Source organism: Theropithecus gelada, chromosome 8, assembly GCF_003255815.1.
Source record: "Theropithecus gelada isolate Dixy chromosome 8, Tgel_1.0, whole genome shotgun sequence".
In the NCBI taxonomy this organism is placed as follows: Eukaryota; Metazoa; Chordata; class Mammalia; order Primates; family Cercopithecidae; genus Theropithecus; species Theropithecus gelada.
In genome coordinates this window covers 88,521,202-88,544,380 of record NC_037676.1, presented here as the reverse complement: position 1 = coordinate 88,544,380, position 23,179 = coordinate 88,521,202, and the positions used below count along the sequence as shown (strand labels likewise).

General features: G+C 40.5%; 1 protein-coding gene across 1 annotated transcript in view; it reads right to left on the bottom strand.

Annotated features, from left to right (window-relative positions):
• ATP6V0D2 (ATPase H+ transporting V0 subunit d2) overlaps positions 1-16,442 on the bottom strand; it is a 55,878-nt gene extending 39,436 nt beyond the window's left edge. The window contains exons 1-2 of the mRNA XM_025394629.1: positions 16,171-16,442; positions 521-692 (exon numbers count right to left, since the gene is read on the bottom strand). Of these exons, the coding sequence (XP_025250414.1) occupies positions 521-692; positions 16,171-16,300 (302 nt within the window). The 5' untranslated portion in view covers positions 16,301-16,442. The remainder of the gene's footprint in view (positions 1-520; positions 693-16,170) is intronic.
• Between the last annotated feature and the right edge of the window lie 6,737 nt (positions 16,443-23,179).

The following is a 23,179-nucleotide window of genomic DNA, read 5'->3' as shown; positions in this document are numbered from 1 at the left end:
GGAGCTCATGTGTTGCACAATTGGAACTGTGGGTGATGGATAAAAATAAAACACATACAACTTTCACAACAGCTACTTATACTGTTACAAAGGGAATTAGCCGCGGTATATGTGACCTTATGAATACTGTGAGATATTGTCAACCCCATCCTCAAAAGTGATCTAAAAATGTCACATAACATTTACCTTCAGCACTAACACCTAAACACTGGCAACACTTTTTTTTTTTATTAAATGAAAACTGAAAATATTCCTTTAGATGGAGGCTACCACCACTGATACAGTCACGTTTATAAATCAATGAAATCCATTTTCTAATGCAAAAATGTGGCTCTGTGAGCTGATCGGTTGCTAAAATTTGAATGAATTTAAACTTACAAACAATGTAAAAGGTCTTAAGTCTCACTCTGGCTTAATACCCCTCAACCCCGTAACTGTTAGGGGTCATCCACACGAGTACGCTTAGGGGTCATCCGCACAAGTACATTGGGGCTTATTGGGGCTTTCTGTCGTCACTTACGTCATATAGGTGAGAAATGTGCTAAGGGGCTCCAGGGAATGATTCCGGAAATACTCAAATTCTCCACATAGTCTTTTCCTCATCTCGGTGTCAATTTTGGAAACAGTAAGAGGATTTGTTTGATTAGCCAAAAAGTTACCATAGTCAGTAGTCTGGAGATGAATTTTCAGGTCTGAAATTAAATAAAACCCAATTCGGGTTAAATTTTGAGCATACACAAATAGCTTTTTCAACATTAGTTGAATTCATGACAATTTTATGGTACATACATATGTATTATCTTATTAGATTTTAATATGAGGTCTAAATATGATTTAAACTTGATCTCTAAAGCAACAGAAAATGTAATGTGAATATGGATAATCCAGCACACCATAAAATGTGTTTTTCTTTTGTTTTGAGAGGGAGTCTCCCTCTGTAGCCCAGGCAGGAGTACAGTGGAGGGAGCTCAGCTCACTGCAACCTCTGCCTCCTGGGTTCACGCAATTATCCTGCCTCAGTCTCCCATGTAGCTGGGACCACAGGCGCATGCCACTATGCCCAGCTAATTTTTGTATTTTTTAAAGTAGAGACAGGTTTTCACCATGTTGGCCAGGCTGGTCTCGAACTCTTGACCTCAAGTGATCTGTCCACCTCAGCCTCCCAAAGTGCTGGGATTACAGGCAGGAACCACTGTCCCTGGCCCTCACAAAATATTTCAATTACCTAAGAAGTCTGGTATTATTTAGAAGGTCTGAAAAACAAAACAAAACAAAACAAAAAAAAACAAAACTAACAAACACCTAATCCACAGATAGCAAACAGGTTTTAGTCATTTGGAAATAGCTACCTGGGAAACTGTTGAAGATACTAATGCTCCATCTCAGCTTGATGGAATAGATAAATGTATTAGTAGTAGCTACCGTGGGTGTGGGGGCAGGTGGCATGGGCAGTCATCGCTGCTCTGTTTCAGTATCCTTTTATTACAGATGAAGAAATTGAAGCTCAGTGGGACTAAATGGTGGAGTTATCTAATGAGATTGAAGTAGGAGATTAGTCCCCTTATTCTTATAACCCAGCATCGTTTCCACCAGACCATGCCATGCATCCGTTAAATGTCATCCATTTTGGTTGCCAGGTAATTGGATTGAACTGAATTTCAGCTTTGTTGATTGTCATTCCTCCTGAACAAACCTTGTGTTTTCTAGCATCCATACTTCAGTCAATGCTGACCCAACCCCACTCTAGAATTTTTTTCCCGCACCCCTTTTCAGATTGGCTTATTATGATCTACCCTTCAAGGTCTGGTTGTAACATTAAAATAATAGTTGCCAGTGATTGAGTGCTTATTAGGTACTAGGTACTGTACTGAACTTGTATTATCTCATTTAATACTCAAGGCAATTTTATGAGGTAAAAATGATTTCTATGCCTTTGTGCAGATAAGAACACTGAAGCTCAGAGAGGTTAGTAACTTGTTCAAGATCACATAGATTAAAAAATTAAAAAATCTCACGTAGATAAGCTGTGATTCAAAACCAGGTATACCTGACTTCAAAGTCACTTAAAACTTTATTTTATTGCCAACCAATTCAATTAGATTATCACTTGCTCTGTAAAGATTTACTTATCTCAGGCAGAATTATTCACTCTCACTCATCTGAATTTGAAAGTACTTTGATAAAACCTCTAGCATAACATCTATTATAGGATATTATATACTCTTAAGCATGTTAACCCAGAAGGCAGTTACACTATCTTAGTTATATATTTTATCTGTGACTGCTTGTGCAGAACCCAACATGTAAGTGTTATTGCATATCTGAGTGTCTAAAATGTCCTTGGCAACATCCAGCACACATATGGAGCTTATTGGATCTGCATTCAAACATTTATTAAGCATCTATTACATGCTGCCAACTACAGAAGACCCAAAGATAAACCAGACATATTCCTCATTCCCAAGGAAACTCACTGTTTGGTAAAGGAGGAGGCAGCCACAGATGATTCAAACAATGTGTTAATTCAGTGATAAAGATAAGGTCCTTGATTTATGGGAACATAGAAAATGAGACCCAGATCCATAGCAATAGGAGCAAGAAGCCTAGGAAAGTGTCTCGAAGGAGATGAGCCTTAGAACACTATGTTAAGAGTGGAGGAAGAGGGGAGAAAGAATAAGAATAGGGGCAGGCATTCGATGACTTAGTACAGGTGTGGTGTGTGCAAGGAGCTCAAAGCAGTTCAGTGTTGCTGAAGCATTAAGTGGGAGAGAAATAAATTGAAAATAGAACTCCCATATGATCTAGCTATTTGGATATATACTACCGGGTACATATCCAAAGGAAACGAAATCAGTATGTTGAAGAGATATCTGTACTCCTACATTCATTACAACATTGCTCACGATAGCTAAGACATAGAATCAAGCTAAGTGCCCATCAACGGATGAATGGACAAAGGAAAGGTGGTATGAATATACCATAGGATACTGCTCAACCTTCAGAAAGAAAGAAATCCTGTCATTTGTGACAACTGAGAAGTAGAGTAAAGTAGTGGTCATCAAAGGGCGAGGAGTGGGCCAGGAGTGGTGGCTTATGCCTGTAATCCCAGCATTTTGGGAGGCAGAGGTGGGAAGATTCCTTGAGCCCAGGGGCTCAAGGCTGCAGTGAGCTATGATCACGCCACTGTATTCTAGCCTGGGTGACAAAGCAAGATCCTGTCTCTACATTAAAATGAAAGAAAGAAAGAAAAGAAAAAGAAAAAAAACAGACAGTGGGGGACAGGTAAGAGGGTGAGGGATCGGAAAGATGTCAAAGGATACAAAATTCAGTTAGATTCAGTTAGACAAGAGGAATAACTTCAAGAGACCTATGGTACAAAACGGTGACTAGAGTAAATAGCAATGTATTGTATTTTTTAAATCGTGTAAATAGTAGATTTTGTGTTCTCCCCACAAAATTTGGTATGTGAATTAACATATATGTTAATTCACTTGACTGATAACGTATAGGTCACATTGGGCAGGCTTCCAAATTAACCTGCCTGGCAGAGTTCTTACGATGCCTATCCTGTCCTGTCCTGTCCTGTCCTGTCCTATCCCAAAGTAAAGAATCTTACCATGAGTCCCTCAAATTGTTGATGTACTGATTAATACATAACCTACTGGCACTGAAAAGGACATTGATTTGTTTCTGAATCATCAAATTTTGGTGATTAGTTTCTGCATCATGAAGTTTACTGATTGTCTTGCATGTAGACATTGTAGCCTGTATATCATCTGTAGCCAGTGATTGTAACCTCTATATTGTGATCTCCAATGAAAAGAACAACGGTAGTATGAAGAGTCCTCCTCTGTTCTTCTAAACTTTCCCTTAAAAGTCTTCCAACTCACAGCAGACTCTGGGACACACCCAGCTTTGTTGCTGTGTCTTCCTTGATCGGTCCTCACACTTGGCTTCCAATAAACCTTTGTTGAACTATTTCTGCCTTAACAGACTTAATTTCGGTTGATACAACAATTAATACATATATTAAAACAACGTAGGCTGGGCGTGTGGCTCATACCTGTAATCTCAGCACTTTGGGAGGCTGAGGCGGGTGTATCACTTGAGATCAGGAATTCCATCCAGATCAGCCTGGCCAACATGGTGAAACCCCATCTCTACTAAAAATACAAAAATTAGTTGGGTATGGTGGTGTGTGCCTGTAATCCCAGCTACTCAGGAGGCTGAGGCATGAGAATTGCTTGAAGCTGGGAGGCAGAAGTTGCAGTGGGCTGAGATTGCGCCACTGCACTCCAGTATGGGCAAAGGAATGAGAGACTGTCTCAAAAAATATAAAATAAAATAAAACATCATGTTGCATATGATAAATATATGCAATTTTTTTGTGTCCATTTCAAAGGAGCGGTAGAGAAGGGCAGGTAAGAATTGAAGCCAAAGAAATAAGCAGGACTGTCCTAAGGAGGGTTTGGTATGCCATGTTTATCCGGAGATAACAGGAAGCCACTACTGCGGGCTATGAATTGACTGCTCTGGTAGCTGGGGGAGGGTGGATCTGCAATTAGGGACAATGTGGTTCTTGCAGTCTTCCTCAGTGTCTGGAGTAGATTTTGTGTCAGAAATGCTGTTTATCTGATGGCAGAATTTATTTGCTCAACTACCTATTTAATTAACTTAAAACAATTCTACTTTGTTGCCATGCCTTATTTGGCTTTCATTTTGGCATTTCAGATTTGTATGCAATTTGACAGTTTGAATCCTCAGCACCAAGGAATATTTGCCAACAGAAGTGACACAAATGGTATTTCTTTCAAAATCATGATATTTTGCTCATGTGACATATGTTTCTTTCAAGCTAAATAACTTTCAAACCTTTCAGCTGCCAGGGACATCCTGAAATTAAATGTCTCAGTGTTTCAGACCCTATAGGACTCTTACAATACTGTAATCAGTGAAAAGGCAAATGGAATAGAAGGAACCTCTCTTTCCCAGCACGAAAATGATCCAAGGGATGCTTGCTTTCAGATTCTAAGAGAATCTTAGGGTCTGAAATGCACTCTGGGATGATGATAGACTGTGAATAATAACAACAATACTCACAGTTTTATAGTTTTCAAAATGAGTTCACTTAATTTTTGTTCCTGCATTTCCCTAAATGCTTATCTAAACAGGTATGTGAGTAATAAGAGTCTGTGGTAAAATAAATTTGGAAGGCACGAGCTTCTTTACTGTAGGAGTTGAAAGCCTTTACTACATGAAAGTGATTTCTTCGAAAAGAGTATGGGATGAGTATGCCACTAAAAAACAGTATGAGTATGCCACTAAAAAAGAGTATGCCACTAAAAAACAATGGGCTGCCCACAGAGCTCACTTGGGAAAATTACACTACTTTTTATCTAGAAAGGTAGCATGGCAAATGGTGTTTTTTCCTTTTTATTAAAATAAGGAAAAAAGAATGTATTCCAAACTGTAGGATCACCACCAACTAAATCAATTTAATAGGTGTCACACAGCAATAGAATTAAAAAAAATAGATTATACCATTTTAACAAACAGAGTCTATACATAGTGTGAATGTGTGCCTGCATGTATGCACTCAGTCATAATATAAACATGCGTTTTGTGTGGGTTGCAGTCACTGTGTGAAGGGAATTATCTGAGATCACTTGGCTAGCGAATGAGTCAGGATAGGGAAGTTAGACTTCATGATTATTGTCTACTAATTTGTTGGCAGACTATTTTTAGAACATTCCTTTTTGCTGGGCGTGGTGGCTGATGCTTGTAACCCCAACTACTCTGGAGGCTGAGGTGGGAGGTTTGCTGAGCCCAGGAGTTTGAGACCAGTCTGGATAACATAGGGAGACCCTGTCTCTACTAAAAATAAAGATGAGTGATTGTCTACTGTTCTATCCAAGCAGCCTCCTGCCTTTCCCCACACTCTGCTGCTGCTGAACTTAGGGAAATTATCTGACTTTTCTGAGCTCAGTTTCCTCATCTACAAAATGGATATAGTCTATGCTTTCAGGCTGTTTCGGGGATTAAACAAGATTGTCTGGTACAGTGGCTCACGCCTGTAATCCCAGGACTTTGGGAGGCCGAGGTGGGAGGACTGCTTGAGGCTAGGAGTTTCAGACTAGACTGGGCAACATAGCAAAACCCCATCTCTACAAAAGAAAAAAAAAGTTAGCTGGGCGTGATGGCACATGCCTGTGGTCCTCCTACTCAGGAAGCTGAGGTGGGAGAATTGCTTGAGCCTGGGAGGTGGAGTGAGCCATGTTCAAGCTACTGCACTCTGGTTCAGGCAATAGAGTGAGACCCTGTCTCAAAAAAGAAAACAAACAAACAAAAAAAGATGATGCAGGTAGGTAAAGAGCCAGCATAGAAAATCCACCACAAAATATTATTTTTTCAATTGTACTCACCTATCTCCAAAATAAATTGCTAGGGAATTCAGCTTTTATTCTCTAAACCAGAATTTTTCCAACCAACCTATTGGAATCAACCATCAAATCTGATAATTACTCAGACTTTTAATAAATACACCAGAAGATGTACAACCGGACACTTCTTTTTTTTTTTTTTTTTTTTTTGAGACAGAGTTTTGCTCGTTTTGCCCAGGCTGGAGTGCAATGGCACGATCTCAGCTCACTGCAACCTCTGCCTGCTGGGTTCAAGCGATTCTCCTGCCTCAGCCTCCCAAGTAGCTGGGATTACAGGCATGTGCCACCATGCCTGGCTAATTTTGTATTTTTAGTAGAGACGGGGTTTCTCCATGTTGGTCAGGCAGGTCTTGAACTCCCGACCTCAGGTGATCCACCCGCCTTGGCCTCCCAAAGTGCTGGGATTATAGGCGTGAGCCACCGCGCCCGGCCACAACCAGACATTTCTTTCTCCATTTTTGCTAATGTACTGCTATTCTCAGGGTGTTGAAACTTCAAAGTCCTCTTTGGTGCTTTATTACTCCCAATGCCCTGCATTTCTTCCCTGATTTCTGCTCCTTACTCCCGTTTTGAATGACATCTGGCACTTCGATTACTGCAGCAATCTTTGAAGCGATTTTCCCAGGCTCATTTCTCCTCATGTGCTCCCCGCTTCAAGTTTAATCTTTCCTAAGAATTGTTTTGGTCCTGTAATGATCCTAAAAATAGCTCGGAGCCACTGAAAAGCTTTAGGTAGATTAAAAACAACTTTTATAAAATTTGTAGAGCGTTTTACCATTGCCAGAATGGTTTCAGTATACATAATCTCTTAACTTGAGCAATAATCCTGTTTCATAGATGAAGAAACTGAGGCTCAGAGAAGTAACTTCTTCCTGTTTTCCACGCTGGCAAGTAGTTGACTGAGGTCATACCTGACTCTTGCCCTCATTCAGTGTTAGCTTCAGGATCTTGAAACTTCAAATCAAACCTTCAAAGTTTTTCAGAGTTTTCCCAACCTGAATTCCAGCCTTATCTCCAGGCATTCTAGTATTGCAGCCTAACTGGTTTATTCCTCATCCACAGGCTTTTATTTTTTCCCTTTTTTAATTCATTTGTTTTCTCTGCCTGCTAGAATGTCTTGACATCTCAATTCTTCTCCTCCTGAAAACCCATTTCATTGGCCTTTTATCAACCTATTATTCAAGACTTGGTTCACCTTCAAGTATATCTGCTATCAATAGGTTTGAACCATTTTTGGATTTTGAATTTTTATCTCACTTTACTTATTTGTGACGTCCTATCAACTATACAGTTGTCTAGGTAGTAAATGGTGTCTTTTTTTTTTTTTTTTAGACAGATTCTTGCTCTGTCACCCAGGCTAAAGTACACTGGCATAATCATAGCTCACTGCAACTTTGAACTCCTGGCCTCTAGCAATCCTCTTGCCTCGGCCTCCCAAAGTGCTGGGATTACAAACATGAGCCACTGCATCCAGCCTGTTCTTTTTTGTACTCTCCACAGCTCCAAATGCATTTTTTTTTTTTTTTGCCACATAAACGAGCCTCAAATATTAGATTTAATTTGTGATTAAAACTGAAGATCTTATAGCAGTGACCCCAGAGAACTTCATTATGCAGTCCAGTAAATCTTACTGATGTTGAAAATCTTCATTTTAATTTTTATTTACCAAAATAAATATTTTCAAAACTGGTGCTTTCTGAAGGAGAACAGAATAAACTAAATGGAGTCATATCCAAATGCCGTTATCCAAAACCATAAAATGGAAAGAACTATTTCAGGAATTCCAAAGTCTAGCAGAAGAGGGAAAACAAATTCTTGTTGTATATAAACTACAGTGCAGGGGTGTATTTTTAAGATTTACAATTTACAAAACATCTTCAGATATTTTGGATCCTCCCAGTGAACTGGGAGTTAGGCCAGGGAGATACCATCTAAAGATGAGATAAGAAAGCACTTATCAGTGCTCACGCTTGTAATCCCAGCATTTTGGGAGGCTGAAGCAGGAGGATTGTTTGAGGCCAGGAGTTTGAGATCACCCTGGGCAACAAAGAGAGACCTTGTCTTTGCAAATGACAAAAAAATTAGCCAGGCTTGGTGGCACACACCTGTGGTCCGCACCTGTGGTCCCAGATACTTGAAAGGCTAAGGTGGGAGGATCACTTGAGCTTAGGAGGTTGAAGCTGCATTGAGCCATGATCACGCTACAAGTTACTGCATTCCCTGGCTTGGGCAACAGAATGAGACCCTGTCTCAAAACAAATTAAAGAAAAAAAAAAAGCACCATGTTAAAGGTTAAGCAGCTTGCTTAGAATCCCAGAACCATAAAGTAGAAGATCCAGGACTTGAACCCAACATGCAGATATTCCCAGCGTGTATTTTCAGATTCTTACTACATGCAAAATACACTCTCAGGCTTAGGGAGGTAGAAGAGAGAAAAGTTTCAGGTGTGCTTTCTGCCCTTAAGAGGTTTATAGGCAACCGGGCACAGTGGTTCACGTCTGTAATCTCAGGACTTTGGAAAGCCGAGGTGAGCGGATCACGAAATCAGGAGATCGAGACTATCCTGGCTAACGCGGTGAAACCCTGTCTCTACTAAAAATACAAAAAAATAGCAGGGCGTGGTGGTGGGCGCCTGTAGTCCCAGCTACTCGGGAGACTGAGGCAGGAGAATGGCATGAACCCGGGAGGCGGAACTTGCAGTGAGCCGAGATAGCTCCACTGCACTCCAGCCTGGGCGACAGAGACTCCATCTCAAAAAAAAAAAAAAAAAAAGAAAGAAAGAAAAAGAAGTTTACAGGCTGGGCACTTGGTGGCTTATGCCTGTAACCTCAGTACTTTGGGAGGCTTAGGTGGGCAGATCACTTGAGCTCAGGAGTTCAAGACCAGCCTGGGCAACATGACAAAACAGTACTCTACAAAAATTAGCCAGGAACAGTGGTCCGTGCCTGTAGTCCCAGCTACTCAGGAGGCTGAGGTGGGAGGGTCACTGAAGTCCAGGAGAGGTAGAGGTTGCAGTAACTGAGATCGTGCCACTACACTCCAGCCTGGGTGTTAGAGCCAGACCCTGTCTTAAAAAAAAAATAAAAAAGCTTGCAATAAAGCAGATAGAGCTATGCATTTATTTATCGGTTAAGCCTGTAACTGCAGCAGCCTCTAGAGCTAGACAGACAAATGAGGCAAATGTTCTGCCTCAGGATGACACATCTATGCAAATGTCACAGATGTTATACAGGATAGGTTCATTACAAGGTACCGTGGAGCATAAAGTTGAAGCTTGTCAATTCCATCCCATCATAGATACTGTAGAAGGGGGCTTACAGAGGAAGTGGCTTAAATGGAGACTTTAAAGGGAGATGGTCGCTTTCCAGGGACATGGGATAAGGGATGGAATTTGTGATTGAAGGAGCAGCTTTAGAAAACGCAAAGCATTCTGGGGAAGGGCTTACAAGGTAGATCAGCTTTTTAAGCACAGTGTCATTTATCTTGCCTGATGGAAGCTATTGATGAGTGTGTGTGTGTGTGTGTGTGTGTGTGTGTGTGTATTTTAAATAGGAAAGAGAATTGGATATGTCTCTTTAATATAAGGCAGAAAAAACACTATAATTAGAGGTACAAATAATGTCTAAGGAAGCAAAGACAAAACTCTTTGAAATCAGTCATCCTCCTATATGTTATTTTGAAATTAAAAATAAGTAATAGGTGTATATACGGGTAAACAGTGACAGGTCCCTATGCTTGTAACTCACCTACCCACCACCCCCTGCCACTCATTCCTAGCTTCACGTAACCTCTATTTTTAGTTTCTTTTTAATCCTTTCACAGTTTCTTTGTATCTAGGCAATCATATAGGAAGTATATTTTTAAAATTTATCCCCCTTTTTACTAAAGAGTGCCATGCCACACCTGGTTCTTCCCCTTGCTTTTCTGACTTAATGTATCTTGGTAATCTTTCCATATGTCTCATTTTAGACTGCTTCCTCATGTGTTTTTCCTTTTATATGCAGAATATTCCATTATGTGAATGTTCCATAACTTACTTATTCCTGGCTGGTTGTGGTGGCTCAGGCCTATAATCCCAGCATGTTGGAAGGCAAAGGTGGGAGGATTGCTTGAGCCCAGGAGTTTGAGAGTAGCCTGGGCAACATAAGACCCTGTCTCTACTAAAAAATAAATTTAAAAAAATGAAAACTTATTTCCTGCAGAGGGACACTTGATTTGTTACCATCGTTTGCTATTCCAAACTATGCCACATAAAAGGCCAGCCGCGGAGGGTCATGCCTGTAATGCCAGCACTTTGGGAGGCTGAGGTGGGTGGATCACTTGAGGTTAGGAGTTTGAGACCTGCCATGGCCAACATAGTGAGACCTCATCTCTACTAAAAATACAAAACATTAGCCAGGCTTGGTGGTGCACGCCTGTAGTCCCAGCTACTCAGAAGGCAGAGGCACAAGAATCACTTGAACCCAGGAGGCAAAGGTTGCAGTGAGCCGAGATTGCGCCATTACACTCCAGCCAGGGTGACATAGCAAGACTCCATCTCAACAACAACAACAACAAACTATGCCACACAAAGAGTCTTGTACAGCTGTCATCTCACATGTGTGTAAGTTTGTCTATGAGACTTGGAATTCCTGGACAAAGTGTTTAAGCATTTGGAATTTCGGTAGGTACTACCCAATTGCCATTCTTAAGGGGTTCTCATTTTTCTAATATTTTTATTCTCCAGATGGGATGCTTTTTAGGGCAGGGACTCTATCTTATTCATCTTTACTCTCTTGGCCCTAGCTAGAAAGTACTTACTAGATGGTGTTGAATTAATTCCTACCTGAAGACACAGTTGGAGAAGCTCTGAAGCTCAAGCCCCTTGACAGGGCACCATTGTTGGTGAGATATAATCAGCTTTCCTAATTCCCTTCTAAACAAATTGTGGCAAGGACAAAGTAAAGACTTAATCCAGGCCGGCAGCTCACGTCTGTAATCCCAGCGCTTTAGGAGGCCAAGGCGGGCAGATCACCTGAGGTCAGGAGTTTGAGACCAGCCTGGCCAACATGGTGAAATCCCATCTCTACTAGAAAAAAAAAAATTAGCCAGGAATGGTGGTGCATGCCCGTAATTCTAGCTACTTGGGAGGCTGAGGCAGAAGAATCGCTTGAACCTGGGAGGCAGAGGTTGCAGTGAGTCAAGATCATGCTATTCGACACTAGCCTAGGTAACAGGAGCTAAACTGCGTCTCAAAAAAAAAAAAAAAAGGCTTAATACAGAATGACCTCCCACATCTTGAGAGCCAGTGGACACTGTTATCATATGTTTTAGAAAAGACTATTTACTACTAAACTTCAAGTATTAATTTACTATTTTGTCTTTTTTGAGAAGGGAAGAATATTTCCAAAAGTCTTATTTGTAATTTTAAAAAATTCTGATGCTGTTGTAGTTCTGGACAGCTTTGTAGTTCTGGATGGCCCCTGAAGACATGCACTAGCCTGGGAAAAGTGCGAGTAATTATCAGGCAGCACAAGCAATCTGTCAGGTGGTAGTCAGGGTTTGTGTGACTAGTTTCCTCTGGTTTCAGTGGCTTTCAACACAGCACACTCAGCCCTGTTTTTACAGCAACAATGAATCAGCCAGATGACCCAAGTAAACCCAGGCAACAAACCACCATTGGGAAAAAAAGATATGAGAGTCAGGGGAGGATTCAAGCTCAATTCTTACTCTCCCACAGATGGGACCCCTCCCAGCTTTGCTATTGGGAGGCTTTGGGAGTCCTTTGCTATTGGGAGTCCTTTCAAAATAACAGTAGTGTTGTTTTTTAAAAGAATATCCTATGCTCTTTCAAAGTTACTGTTTTGGTTCAAAGTCGCTTTTAAAGACCCTAAAGTTTCTTTATAGATACAACTTTAAAGCAATACCAGTGACAAAGGCAATGGGAACTAATTTCCTTCTTCTGTACCTAGGAAAGGTTGAGTCACAGTGGATCCAGAGATCTGAATCAAGTCACAATTAGTCAGGGGCAGGCCTCGGAATACATGAGTATTTCTTACTGCACTGAACCCAATTATGCACACAATTAAGCACAATTATGAATACTAACACTTTTCAAAGCTTTGCTAGATGATCTTTATTTTCTCTCTTCTAAATTTACCCAAAACCTTATATGTTCCTTGCAAGTTGTTCTAAAACAATTTGTTGCTATCAGAACACTTTCCTTTTAAAGACCAGATGACTTAAAAAGACTAAAAGCAAATTTAATCTTGGCCAAGTTAGTTTTTCTTTTACAGAAAGTGCCTGCTTCAACATATGGTATTGGAATGGCACAGTGTAACATGTTCTTTATCCATAGTTTGTGTGGTGTATATTTTGCGCAAAAGTAAACTAAAATCCTTAAGCCCTGAGAATTCTATTCCAACAAGTGCCTTTGATTCTTCTCAACTCTAAATCTAGCTCCGGGTGGACTGAGTCTCCCTAAGTACATTCACAGATGCAACTGTTGCATTGCTGTTCACACACTCTTTATTTCTCAACATCCTATAAAATAATCAGGTAGAACACTCATTATTTTCTGTTTCAAAATGGAGTGGACATCAACTCAACACAGACCTATTCATATATCTTCAATTTATACTCAGGAGGCAATGGCATATTTTTGTGGAAAAGGAGACACAGATAGCTCTATCCATCCTCCATCACTGACAGCCTGTTAGGTGGTCACAGCCATTCTAAGTCCTAGTGTCCTCAACTAACAGAGGACATGAAATTCTTGTTTAGATTTGTTTTCTCAGCAGTCAGTCATGATAACCTAAACATGGTTTGATGATTCACGCTTGATATTTCTGGGAGTCTCTGAACAGTAGACTGGCATACAGATTCAAATGTAGTTGAGAATTGGGAGGAGAGAGAGGTAGAAATCATGAGACACAATGACAACAAAGCAATAGAGCACAGGTGGGGTGGCTTCAGGTGGTTTCCCATCCCCTGACGTTGTATGGAAAATTCTGCATATGCCTGATTATGTGTGTTTTTCTAAACACAAGCTTTATTTTTGAGATCTTTGAGAGGGTTTGAAACATTTTCTTCTCTCCCAAACTGAAAATGAAGATACCAGATTCAGCTTACTATCTACGTAGAGGATAGATCTGTTAATCTCATTTCTTCCTCCTTCTATCTATCTCCTTGCCTCAACAAGTCTTTTGATTAAAATGGACTTTGGCAGAAAATATAGGGAGCAGTTTTTAAATTCCTGATTTTTATCTTTTTACTTTCTAGAATTCTTTTTTTTTTTTTTTTCCTGAGACAGGGTCTCACTCTGTCACCCAGGCTGGAGCACAGTGGTGCAGTTACAGCTCACTGCAGCCTCAACCTTTTAGGGTCAAGCCATCCTCCTGCCACAGCCTCCCAAGTAGCTGGGACTACAGGCATGCACCGCCATGCCTAGTCTATTTTTAAAATTTTTAGTAGAGATGAGGTCTTGCTATGTTGCTCAGGCTGGTCTTGAACTCCTGGTCTCAAGCAATCCTCCCACCTAGGCCTTTCAAAATGCTGGGATTATAGGCATGAGCCACTACACCCAACTTATTTTCTAGAATTCTTTTTTTTTTTGAGACAGAGTTTCACTCTGTCGCCCAGGCTGGAGTGCAGTGGCGTTATCTCAACTCACTGCAACCTCTGCCTCTCAGGTTCAAGAAATTATCCTGCCTCAGTCTCCCGAATAGCTGGGATTACAGGTGTCTGCCACCACACCCGACTAATTTTTTCTATTTCTAGTAGACATGGGGTTTTACAGGTGTAAGCCACCTCTCCAGGCCTAGAATTCTTTATATGGCTTTAGATACAGCTTCCCTTGATTTATCTCTGAATTTTCTTTCTTTCTTTCTCTCTCTCTCTTTCTTTCTTTCTTTCTCTCTCTTTCTTTCTTTCTTTCTTTCTTTCTTTCTTTCTTTCTTTCTTTCTTTCTTTCTTTCTTTCTCTCTCTCTCTTTCTTTCTTTCTTTTTGTATCACAAAGATATTTTATGTATTCCTTGCATTTAAATTTGCATTCCTTAGCTCATTTAAGAACTTGGCTGAAAACTAAATATAGTTCATTAAAATGGCTTCTCTCAGAAACACTTAGTCAGCCCTGTGTTCTTTATTTTATGCAGATTTTCTATACATGATTAACATTCTCCAGTCACCAAACTCCTATTTTCATACGCTGAAGTGACTTAAGACTTGGGGTTTTACTGTAATTATTTGTAGCCAACAGAGTTAGTTATCTGAAAGGTTCTTGCTGTTTGCAATGCTAATGGAAGAGCAGGGTTTGTCCTAACTTGGGTGGTTCTGTCTGAACTCTGGCTTTAACTGGTCAGAACTATAAACAAGTGGCCTCAGGACCCTTCACCCTACTTGAGGAGGCTGCAAAGTCACCTTTAGAAGATTCATTGGTTCATTTTTGCCTTTTAATATCCTTCCTAGGAGGCTTTATTCTTAGCGCTTTCTTGCCTTTTCTAGAATAACCTGGAAGTGCTAAACCACCTTATTATTGACCTATATGGGTTTTATAAGTATGTTTCAAAATGAGTGAGTGTAGCTCTTTTTAATAATAAAAATACTTTTACAGATGTGGAATCTTTGGTAACGTTTTGGAAAAAAATTGTGGTTTAGAGACAGTTTCTACTTGTTGAGTACTTATTTATTATAACTGAGAACACTGTGGCTCAGAGGCTTGGAGCCACAGGTCACCTACTCAGGCATGACAGAAGTCAAATCCAGGACTATTGAATCCAGGGCTGGCCCCACCAGTAACGTCTCTTGATTTTTTTTTAAACTTCAGTTAAAGGTAAACTTCAAACTCTCAAATTAATAGATACTGAGAAATGTGATAGAATAAAATTCTATAGAACAAGGTTTTAAATATATATATTTTTTCTTTGCCATAGATCCCTTGGCAGTTTGGAGAAGTCCTTCTCCAAATAATGTTTATAAATATGTAGAATGAAAATACACAGGATTACAGAGGAAACCAAATATTTTTAAACATAGTTATCAAAATGTCTTTAAAATGTATAAGAATCTGGCCGGGCATGATGGCTCATGCCTGTAATTCCAGCACTTTGGGAGGCCAAGGCAGCAGATCACCTGAGGTCAGGAGTTCGAGACCAGCCTGGCCAACATGGTAAAACCCCATCTCTCCAAAAAGTACAAAAATTAGTCGGGCCAGGTGGTGGGCACCTGTAATCCCAGTTACTTGGGAGACTGAGGCAGGAGAATCACTTGAACCCAGGAGGCAGAAGTTGCAGTGAGCCAAGACCATGCCACTATACTTCAGCCTATGCAACAAGAGTGAAACTCTGTCTCAATAAATAAATAAATAATAAAGGATGCGTGTAATATCTAACTTCAAAATAGAGAAAACATACATGACATTTCAAGGTATCTGCAAGAACTTTAAAGGGATATGAAAACATTGAATTTTTGTTGGTGACAGTGTCACAGATACTACTTAGCTTAACCACTGTGATTTGTTGCCTACATTCGTAATCAAAGATGTTATATTTCACTTAGAGATTAAAAATAGAGATGTATTTTTTTTCCTCATTCAAGTTTATGGACCCCAGAAATCTGGACTGCAGGAATAAGGATCTGCTCAGAACTCTCAAACCATAGGATTATGGGTTTTTTTCTCCATGCTTCTGGAGAGCGACATCATTTCAATTTTTTTTTTTTTTCTTTTTAAAGGGTGAGAAGAGTTACACTTACCTTCTAGGGTCTCACACTGGACCAGGTTGATATAGTCTTGCTGGGTCAGGAGACTGGCCTTGCATCCTCGAACCAGGCCCTCCAGGTAGCCATGGTCCACGTTGAAGTACAGCTCCGCACCCTCGAGCATGGGGGAAGAGATCGAAGCCAAGGTAGGGTGAAACAGCTCTGTAGTTCTGGACGGCCCCTGAAGACATGCACTAGCCTGGGAAAAGTGCGAGTAATTATCAGGCAGCACAAGCAATCTGTCAGGTGGTAGTCAGGGTTTGTGTGACTAGTTTCCTCTGGTTTCAGTGGCTTTCAACACAGCACACTCAGCCCTGTTTTTACAGCAACAATGAATCAGCCAGATGACCCAAGTAAACCCAGGCAACAAACCACCATTGGGAAAAAAAGATATGAGAGTCAGGGGAGGATCCAGACTCAATTCTTACTCTCCCACAGATGGGACCCTTCCCAGCTTTGCTATTGGGAGGCTTCAAACACCTGAATGTTTTGTAAACATTCCTACCACCAGCTGAGCTTTCATCTGTAATTTACACTAACCCAGAATTCTTTGAGGACTATCAACATGAACATCAACATGAACAAAGAGAGGGTCTTTTTTTTTTTTTTTTTTTGAGACGGAGTCTCGCTCTGTTGCCCAGGCTGGAGTGCAGTGGCCAGATCTCAGCTCACTGCAAGCTCCGCCTCCCAGGTTTATGCCATTCTCCTGCCTCAGCCTCCCGAGTAGCTGGGACTACAGGCGCCCGCCACCTCGCCCGGCTAGTTTTTTGTATTTTTTAGTAGAGACGGGGTTTCACCGTGTTAGCCAGGATGGTCTCGATCTCCTGACCTCGTGATCCGCCCGTCTCGGCCTCCCAAAGTGCTGGGATTACAGGCTTGAGCCACCGCGCCCGGCCTGAGAGGGTCTTTTAATAAAAATAATTTAATTTAGACCGGCATGGTGGCTCACCTGTAATCTCAGCACTTTGGGAGGCTTAAGGGGGCAGATCACCTGAGGTGGAGACCAGCTTGGCCAGCATGGTGAAACCCCGTCTCTACCAAAAATACAAAAATTAGCCAGGCTTTGTGGTGCATGCCTGTAATTCCAGCTACTTGGGAGGCTGAGGCATGAGAATTGATTGAACCTGAGGCGGAGGTTGCAGTGAGCTGAGATCATGCCATTCCTCTCCAGCCTGGGGGACAGAGTGAGAGTCTGTCTCAAAATAATAATAATGATAATTATTATTATCATTATTATTATATAAGTAAATCAAATGTGGCTAGGCAGTTTGAAGAGTCATGAGAACCTAATTCTGCCACACAGTTCATTTGTAAGACAAATGGTCAGAAATGTCCTAAAATTGCCAAAGGATCGTAGCTGCTTCCTAGCCAGTCAAAGGGCACAGCCCAGAAAAGAGTCCTGGAAGCAGATACACAAGGCTATGATTCTATAATAATAAGCCACTACCTCTGCAAAATTGGACTGCTTATAAGGCACCCTATTTTCTTTTTCCTACTTAAATCTCATGATTACTCAGCGATGTGGATCTGCACGGACAATATTATTACTAAAATCACAAATATGGAACCAGTCCTCAGAAGCTGTGAGGCAGCTCAAAATGCATAGCTGGCAATACAGTAAGTATTTAATGAAGCTGGGACTTATGTTGAGTTTCATGCTCCAAAAGGAGTGCTTGTTCTCCCATATATTGTATTTAGTTAAAAAATTATGTCAAATATCCTGAATGCTATTTGCATATAGAGTGTTTCATATATATTGTGTCAAATCTTTAATTGGAACTAAAGTCCCAGGAATTCTCCAGTCTCTATCACGGTATTTCCAAACTGTGTGGGAGAAGCTAGATAAAATGGAATCAATGTAAATTCTGCTTTGATTGTTGAAAATCACAGAGAATCAAACTTACCTTTATGCAGTGCCCAGACTTTGAAAGTATTCAATAAATAGTAGAGGCTCTCGTTATGTTATCATTCTCTATCCACCCACCACAATTCCACCATCCTTAAACACCCTGAGTGTGTTTTATGTTGAACCAATCACTTATTTATCACTTCTGTGGTCTAAAGACGGTTACCTATCCTCAGTTTTATAGAGTTCAAACAAATACAACTTAAATAAATTATAAACACCACGCTTATCTTTTCCTAATTATTTTACTATGTTTTACTATTATTTGTGCACTTGAGGTGATTATGGCTATTGTATTTGTAAGGTAGATATTCTATATAATGACATGCTGTCATGCATCTCTTCTCAACTCTGGGTTGAATGACATAATGATGGTAGCTTGTAGCAGACCATGGCAGGAATGAAGTATTTATACCATGAAAATAGGCAAATGTTGCAAATCAGGGCTTGATTCATTGGTTAATTGTCCGGTCTTGAGAAAAAGATGGAGAAAATGTTAATAAAGCAAAGTAAAAGTATGTAATGTTTATAGTCATTATATTGTAAATTGCAACCAATTTGAAGAAATGTTCTATTAGTATTTAAAAACTGTTATCTGATTCAGCAAGGAAGCCACTCACTTTATGAAGAACAAGAGAAGTTTTGACATATGTCTTCGTTGTTTCACTTTCATGTTATTCATTAATGTAAACAGAAATATTAGCCAGCATTTATGTTGGATATTCACTTATTTGTCAATTGCAAGTATAGGTTGGGTACAGATAGAAGAATTGAACAAACAAAAAAATCAATGAAAATGTTCTGTGAAAATCAATTCACTATTGAATTGGAATTTACAATGAAGAGTGTTTTTTTGGCTGGGCGCAGTGACTCACGCCTGTAATCTCAGCACTTTGGGAGGCTGAGGCAGGTGGATTGCTTAATAAGGCCAGGAGTCTGAGACCAGCCTAGGCAACATAGTGAGACTTGGTGTCCACAAAAAAATTTTAAAAACTTAACCAGGCATGGTGGTGCACACCTGTGGTCCTAGCTACTTGGGAGGCTGAGGTGGGAGTATCACTTGAGCTGGCTAGGCACAGGTTGCAGTGAGCCAAGATCACACCACTGCACTCCAGCCTGGGTGACACAGTGAGAGCCCATTTCAAAGAAAAAGTATTTATTTTTATTGTTACTTATAAATTGGGTGATACACATTCTTTGCATCAATAAAATTGAAAATAAACATGCCATACATTTTTACGGACAGCCAGTTGTTACACATGCACACCACAATATCTTCAGAGTCTTGCCTAGAGCCAGTCCTGCAGGTCAACATGCTCAAAAAAAAAATAAAAGGGATTTTGTTGCTGTGTGTGTGCAGAACAACTTTCCAATTTGCCATATTTTACATTTATATGTAGATACAAGTTTCGATGCATCTTTAAAATAATAGTCACCCACATTTTTTGCTATTATGAAATTAAGGCAGCAAAGTGTTCCCCTTTCCCTCCACATTGTCCTTCTCACCTGGCAGAAGTAAAAATGTCTCACTCCTGCTAAAGGTACTTGTCATAAATGCCATCAAGCTCACAGGAGATGAGAGGAAACCGAAAAGAATGACAAGATCTGGAGTTTCTTTATAAATGGGTCCTTGCGGTGAAAACATAACAAAATTGTCATTCCAGTGTTTAAACTACCAGTGATGTTCAGGAGAGTGGGCTTTGGAGTGTGACGGGCATGGGTTTGTGACTCTGTCTCTCTAATGGCCAGTGTTTTCATGTGTGAAATGGAAATAATAACACCTGCCTCATAGGTTGTTGCCAAAACTAAATAAGATAAAATCTTTAACATGCTTAGCACAGGTGGGCATGTGTGCTAAGTACTTGGTGAAAGGAAGCTACAGTTTTAGTTATCCATGATTAATGACGGTCTGAAAATATCACATGGAAAATTCCAGAAATAAACAATTCATATATTTTAAACTTTGTGTCATTCTGGACAATGTGATGAAATCTCTCTCTCGCCAGCCCTTTATGCCCCAGCCAGAACATGAATCCTCCCTTTGTCCTCCAGGCTGTAGGCACCCCCGATTGTGAGTCACTTAGTAGCCATCTCAATTATCAAACCAAGTGTCAAGACATTTGTTTTGTGTTCAAGTAACACTTATTTTACTTAATAATGAACTCAACGTGCAAGAGTAGTACATCTAATTTATAGATAAACTTTAAATTACGCAGGTATGTATGTACAGGAAAAAACAGTACATAAAGAGTTTGGCATCCATTGGGGTGGATTAGGAGGGTCTATTGTACAAAAACCACTGTAATCACTTTTATTTATTTGTTTATTTATTTTTTGAGAAGGAGTCTCACTCTGTCCCCCAGGCTGGAGTGCAGTGGCACGATCTCGGCTCACTTCAACCTGTAACTCCCGGCTTCAAGCGATTCTCCTACCTCAGCCTCTGAGTAGCTGGGATTACAGGCACGTGCCATCAAGCCCAGCTAATCTTTGTATTTTTAGTAAAGACGGGGTTTCACCGTGTTGGCCAGGCTAGTCTCAAACTCCTGGCCTCAAGTGATCTGCCCACCCCAGCCTCCCAAAGTCCTGGGATTACAGGCGTGACCCACTGAGACTGGCCTGTAATCACTTTTAGATTGAATTTCCTAAATCCAGGAACAGTGCCTTATTCATTTTTCTTTTTTCTTTTCTTTTCCTTTTTTTTTTTCTTTTGTTTTAAGAGGCAGGGACTCACTGTCACCCCGGCTGAAGTGCAGTAGTGTGATCATGGCTTACTTCAGTCTTGAACTCTTGGTCTCAAACCATCTTCCCACCTCAGGTTCCTGAGCAGCTGATACTACGGGTGCACACCAACAGTCCTGGCTCATTTTTCCATCTCTCCAGTGCTTAGTAGCATGTCTTGTTGGGGGCCAGAGAATTCAATACTCATTTCATGAATTAACTAGAGTCAGAGTTTTAAAATGACTTAAAATTGCTTTTACAGAATCTTTAATTCCCCGTTTCTCTAGGAAACACTATAATTGGTAAGTGTATCTGAAGAGTGAGGGTATTTTGTGGTTTTGTAGTGTAATGCACATACATATATAATTGTGGATGTGTGTATATCTGTATAGGATGTACAGGAATTATTGTGACTTTCTGTCAGCTTCAGGGGTTCCCAAGAGTCATTATCTTCATAGCATTAGAGGATCAATTTATTCTGCAAGGAAAGGAGATATTCCTTGAAGAAGTATAGTATAGTGTCTGTCACACTGAGCATAAAGAGCTTCTTTCTAGATGTAGTAGGTTCTTCAAAGCACAGTGTGAAAGCAAAGGAGAGGAAGGCTGCTTCCCACACACAGTCCTCCGATGTCTTCGATGCAGCTAAGGCAGCCCAAGGCTTTGCCAACTCTAAAGTAGTTGTCAGGGTGGACAGTCATATCCACTCTCAAACAGCCCCTGAGAGCATCTTTAGAGGCAGTGTGTGGTACACAATGCCCCCCAGAGCAGACCTATGATGCCATGGTTAATAGCCAATCAAAGGCCAGGTCAAAGCCCTTTCCTAGGACTATCGCACTTTAAAACAAAACCAAAACAAAACTTTTAAACTTTTTAGGTTGGGTACAGTGGCTCATGCCTGTGATCCCAGCACTTTGTGAGGCGGAGGCAGGTAGATCCCTTGAGCCTAGGAGTCCGAGACCAGCCTGGGCAACAGGAAAAAATCACGTCCTTACAAAAAGTACAAACAAACAAAAATTGACCAGGCATGGTGGGCACGTGCCTGTAGTCTCAGCTACTTGGGAGTCTGAGGTGGGAGAATCGATTGAGCCCTCAGAGGTTGAGGCTTCAGTGAGCCTTGATCACACCACTGCACTCCAGCCTGGGCAACAGAGTGAGAACCTGTCTCAAAAAACCAAAACCAAAAACCAAAAAAAAAAATCCCCAAACAAAAAAACCAAAACCAAACTTTTAAGTTTTTTATGATGGAAAATTTTAAATATACAAGAAAGAAACACTACTATAATTAACTCCCACATATCCATCACCTACGTTCAATAATTATGGACTCATGGCCAACCTTGTGTCAGTTATACAAGGGATCAGTAAAGTATCTTTTATATAGGTCAAATAGTAAATATTTTAGGAATTGTGGGCCATTTCATCTCTGTTGAAACAACTCAACGTTGCTATTGTGGTGGAGAAGCAGCCGTATATCACACATAAATGAACGAATGTGGCTGTGTTCCAGTGTAACTTTTTTTACAGAAACATTTCATGGGTCAGATTTGACTTCTAGGGTATAATTTGCCAACCCCTGATCTATATATAACCTTGCTCCCTTTCTTCCTACCCTGAATTATTTTCAGTTAAAACCAAGATATATTATTTTATCCATAAACACTTCAGTACTCTAAAAGATAAAGCTCCTCTTGCAATATAATTACAATTGTATTAGCATACTTAAAGTTATTCCTTAATATCAACAAAATCTAGGCTGGACACGGTGGTTCACGCCTGTTATCTCAACACTTTGGAAGGCCAAGGCAGGTGGATTACCTGAGGTCAGGAGTTTGAGACTAACCTGGCCAACATGGCAAAACCCCGTCTCTACCAAAATACAAAAATTAGCCAGACATGGTGGTGGGTGCCTGTCTTCCCAGCTGAGGCCGAGGCAGGAGAATCGCTTGAACCCAGGAAGCAGAGTTTGCAGTGAGCCGAGGTCTCTCCACTGCACTCCAGCCTGGGAGACAGGGTGAGACTCAGTCTCAAACAAACAACAACAAAACCCCAAAATCTAGTCAATGTTCAAACTTTTCCAATTGTTTTATAATTTTTATTTTCTATTTTTGCAGTTGGTTTATTTGAATAGGAGACACTACAATTGGTTTACATGTTTTTATATTTTCTTTTAGGTATGCCTTCCCTCCTCTAACCCTTCTTTGCAAGAAACTGGTGGGTCATGTATCCTGTAGAGTTTTCCACATTTGGAATTTGCTGATTGCATCCTGTGGTGTCATTTAACTTGTGGTGGTGCCCCCTGCAATTCCTATAAATTGGTAGTTAGATCTGAAGCCTAGATTACAATTATGTTAGATTTTTCTTTTGCAAGAACACTCATAG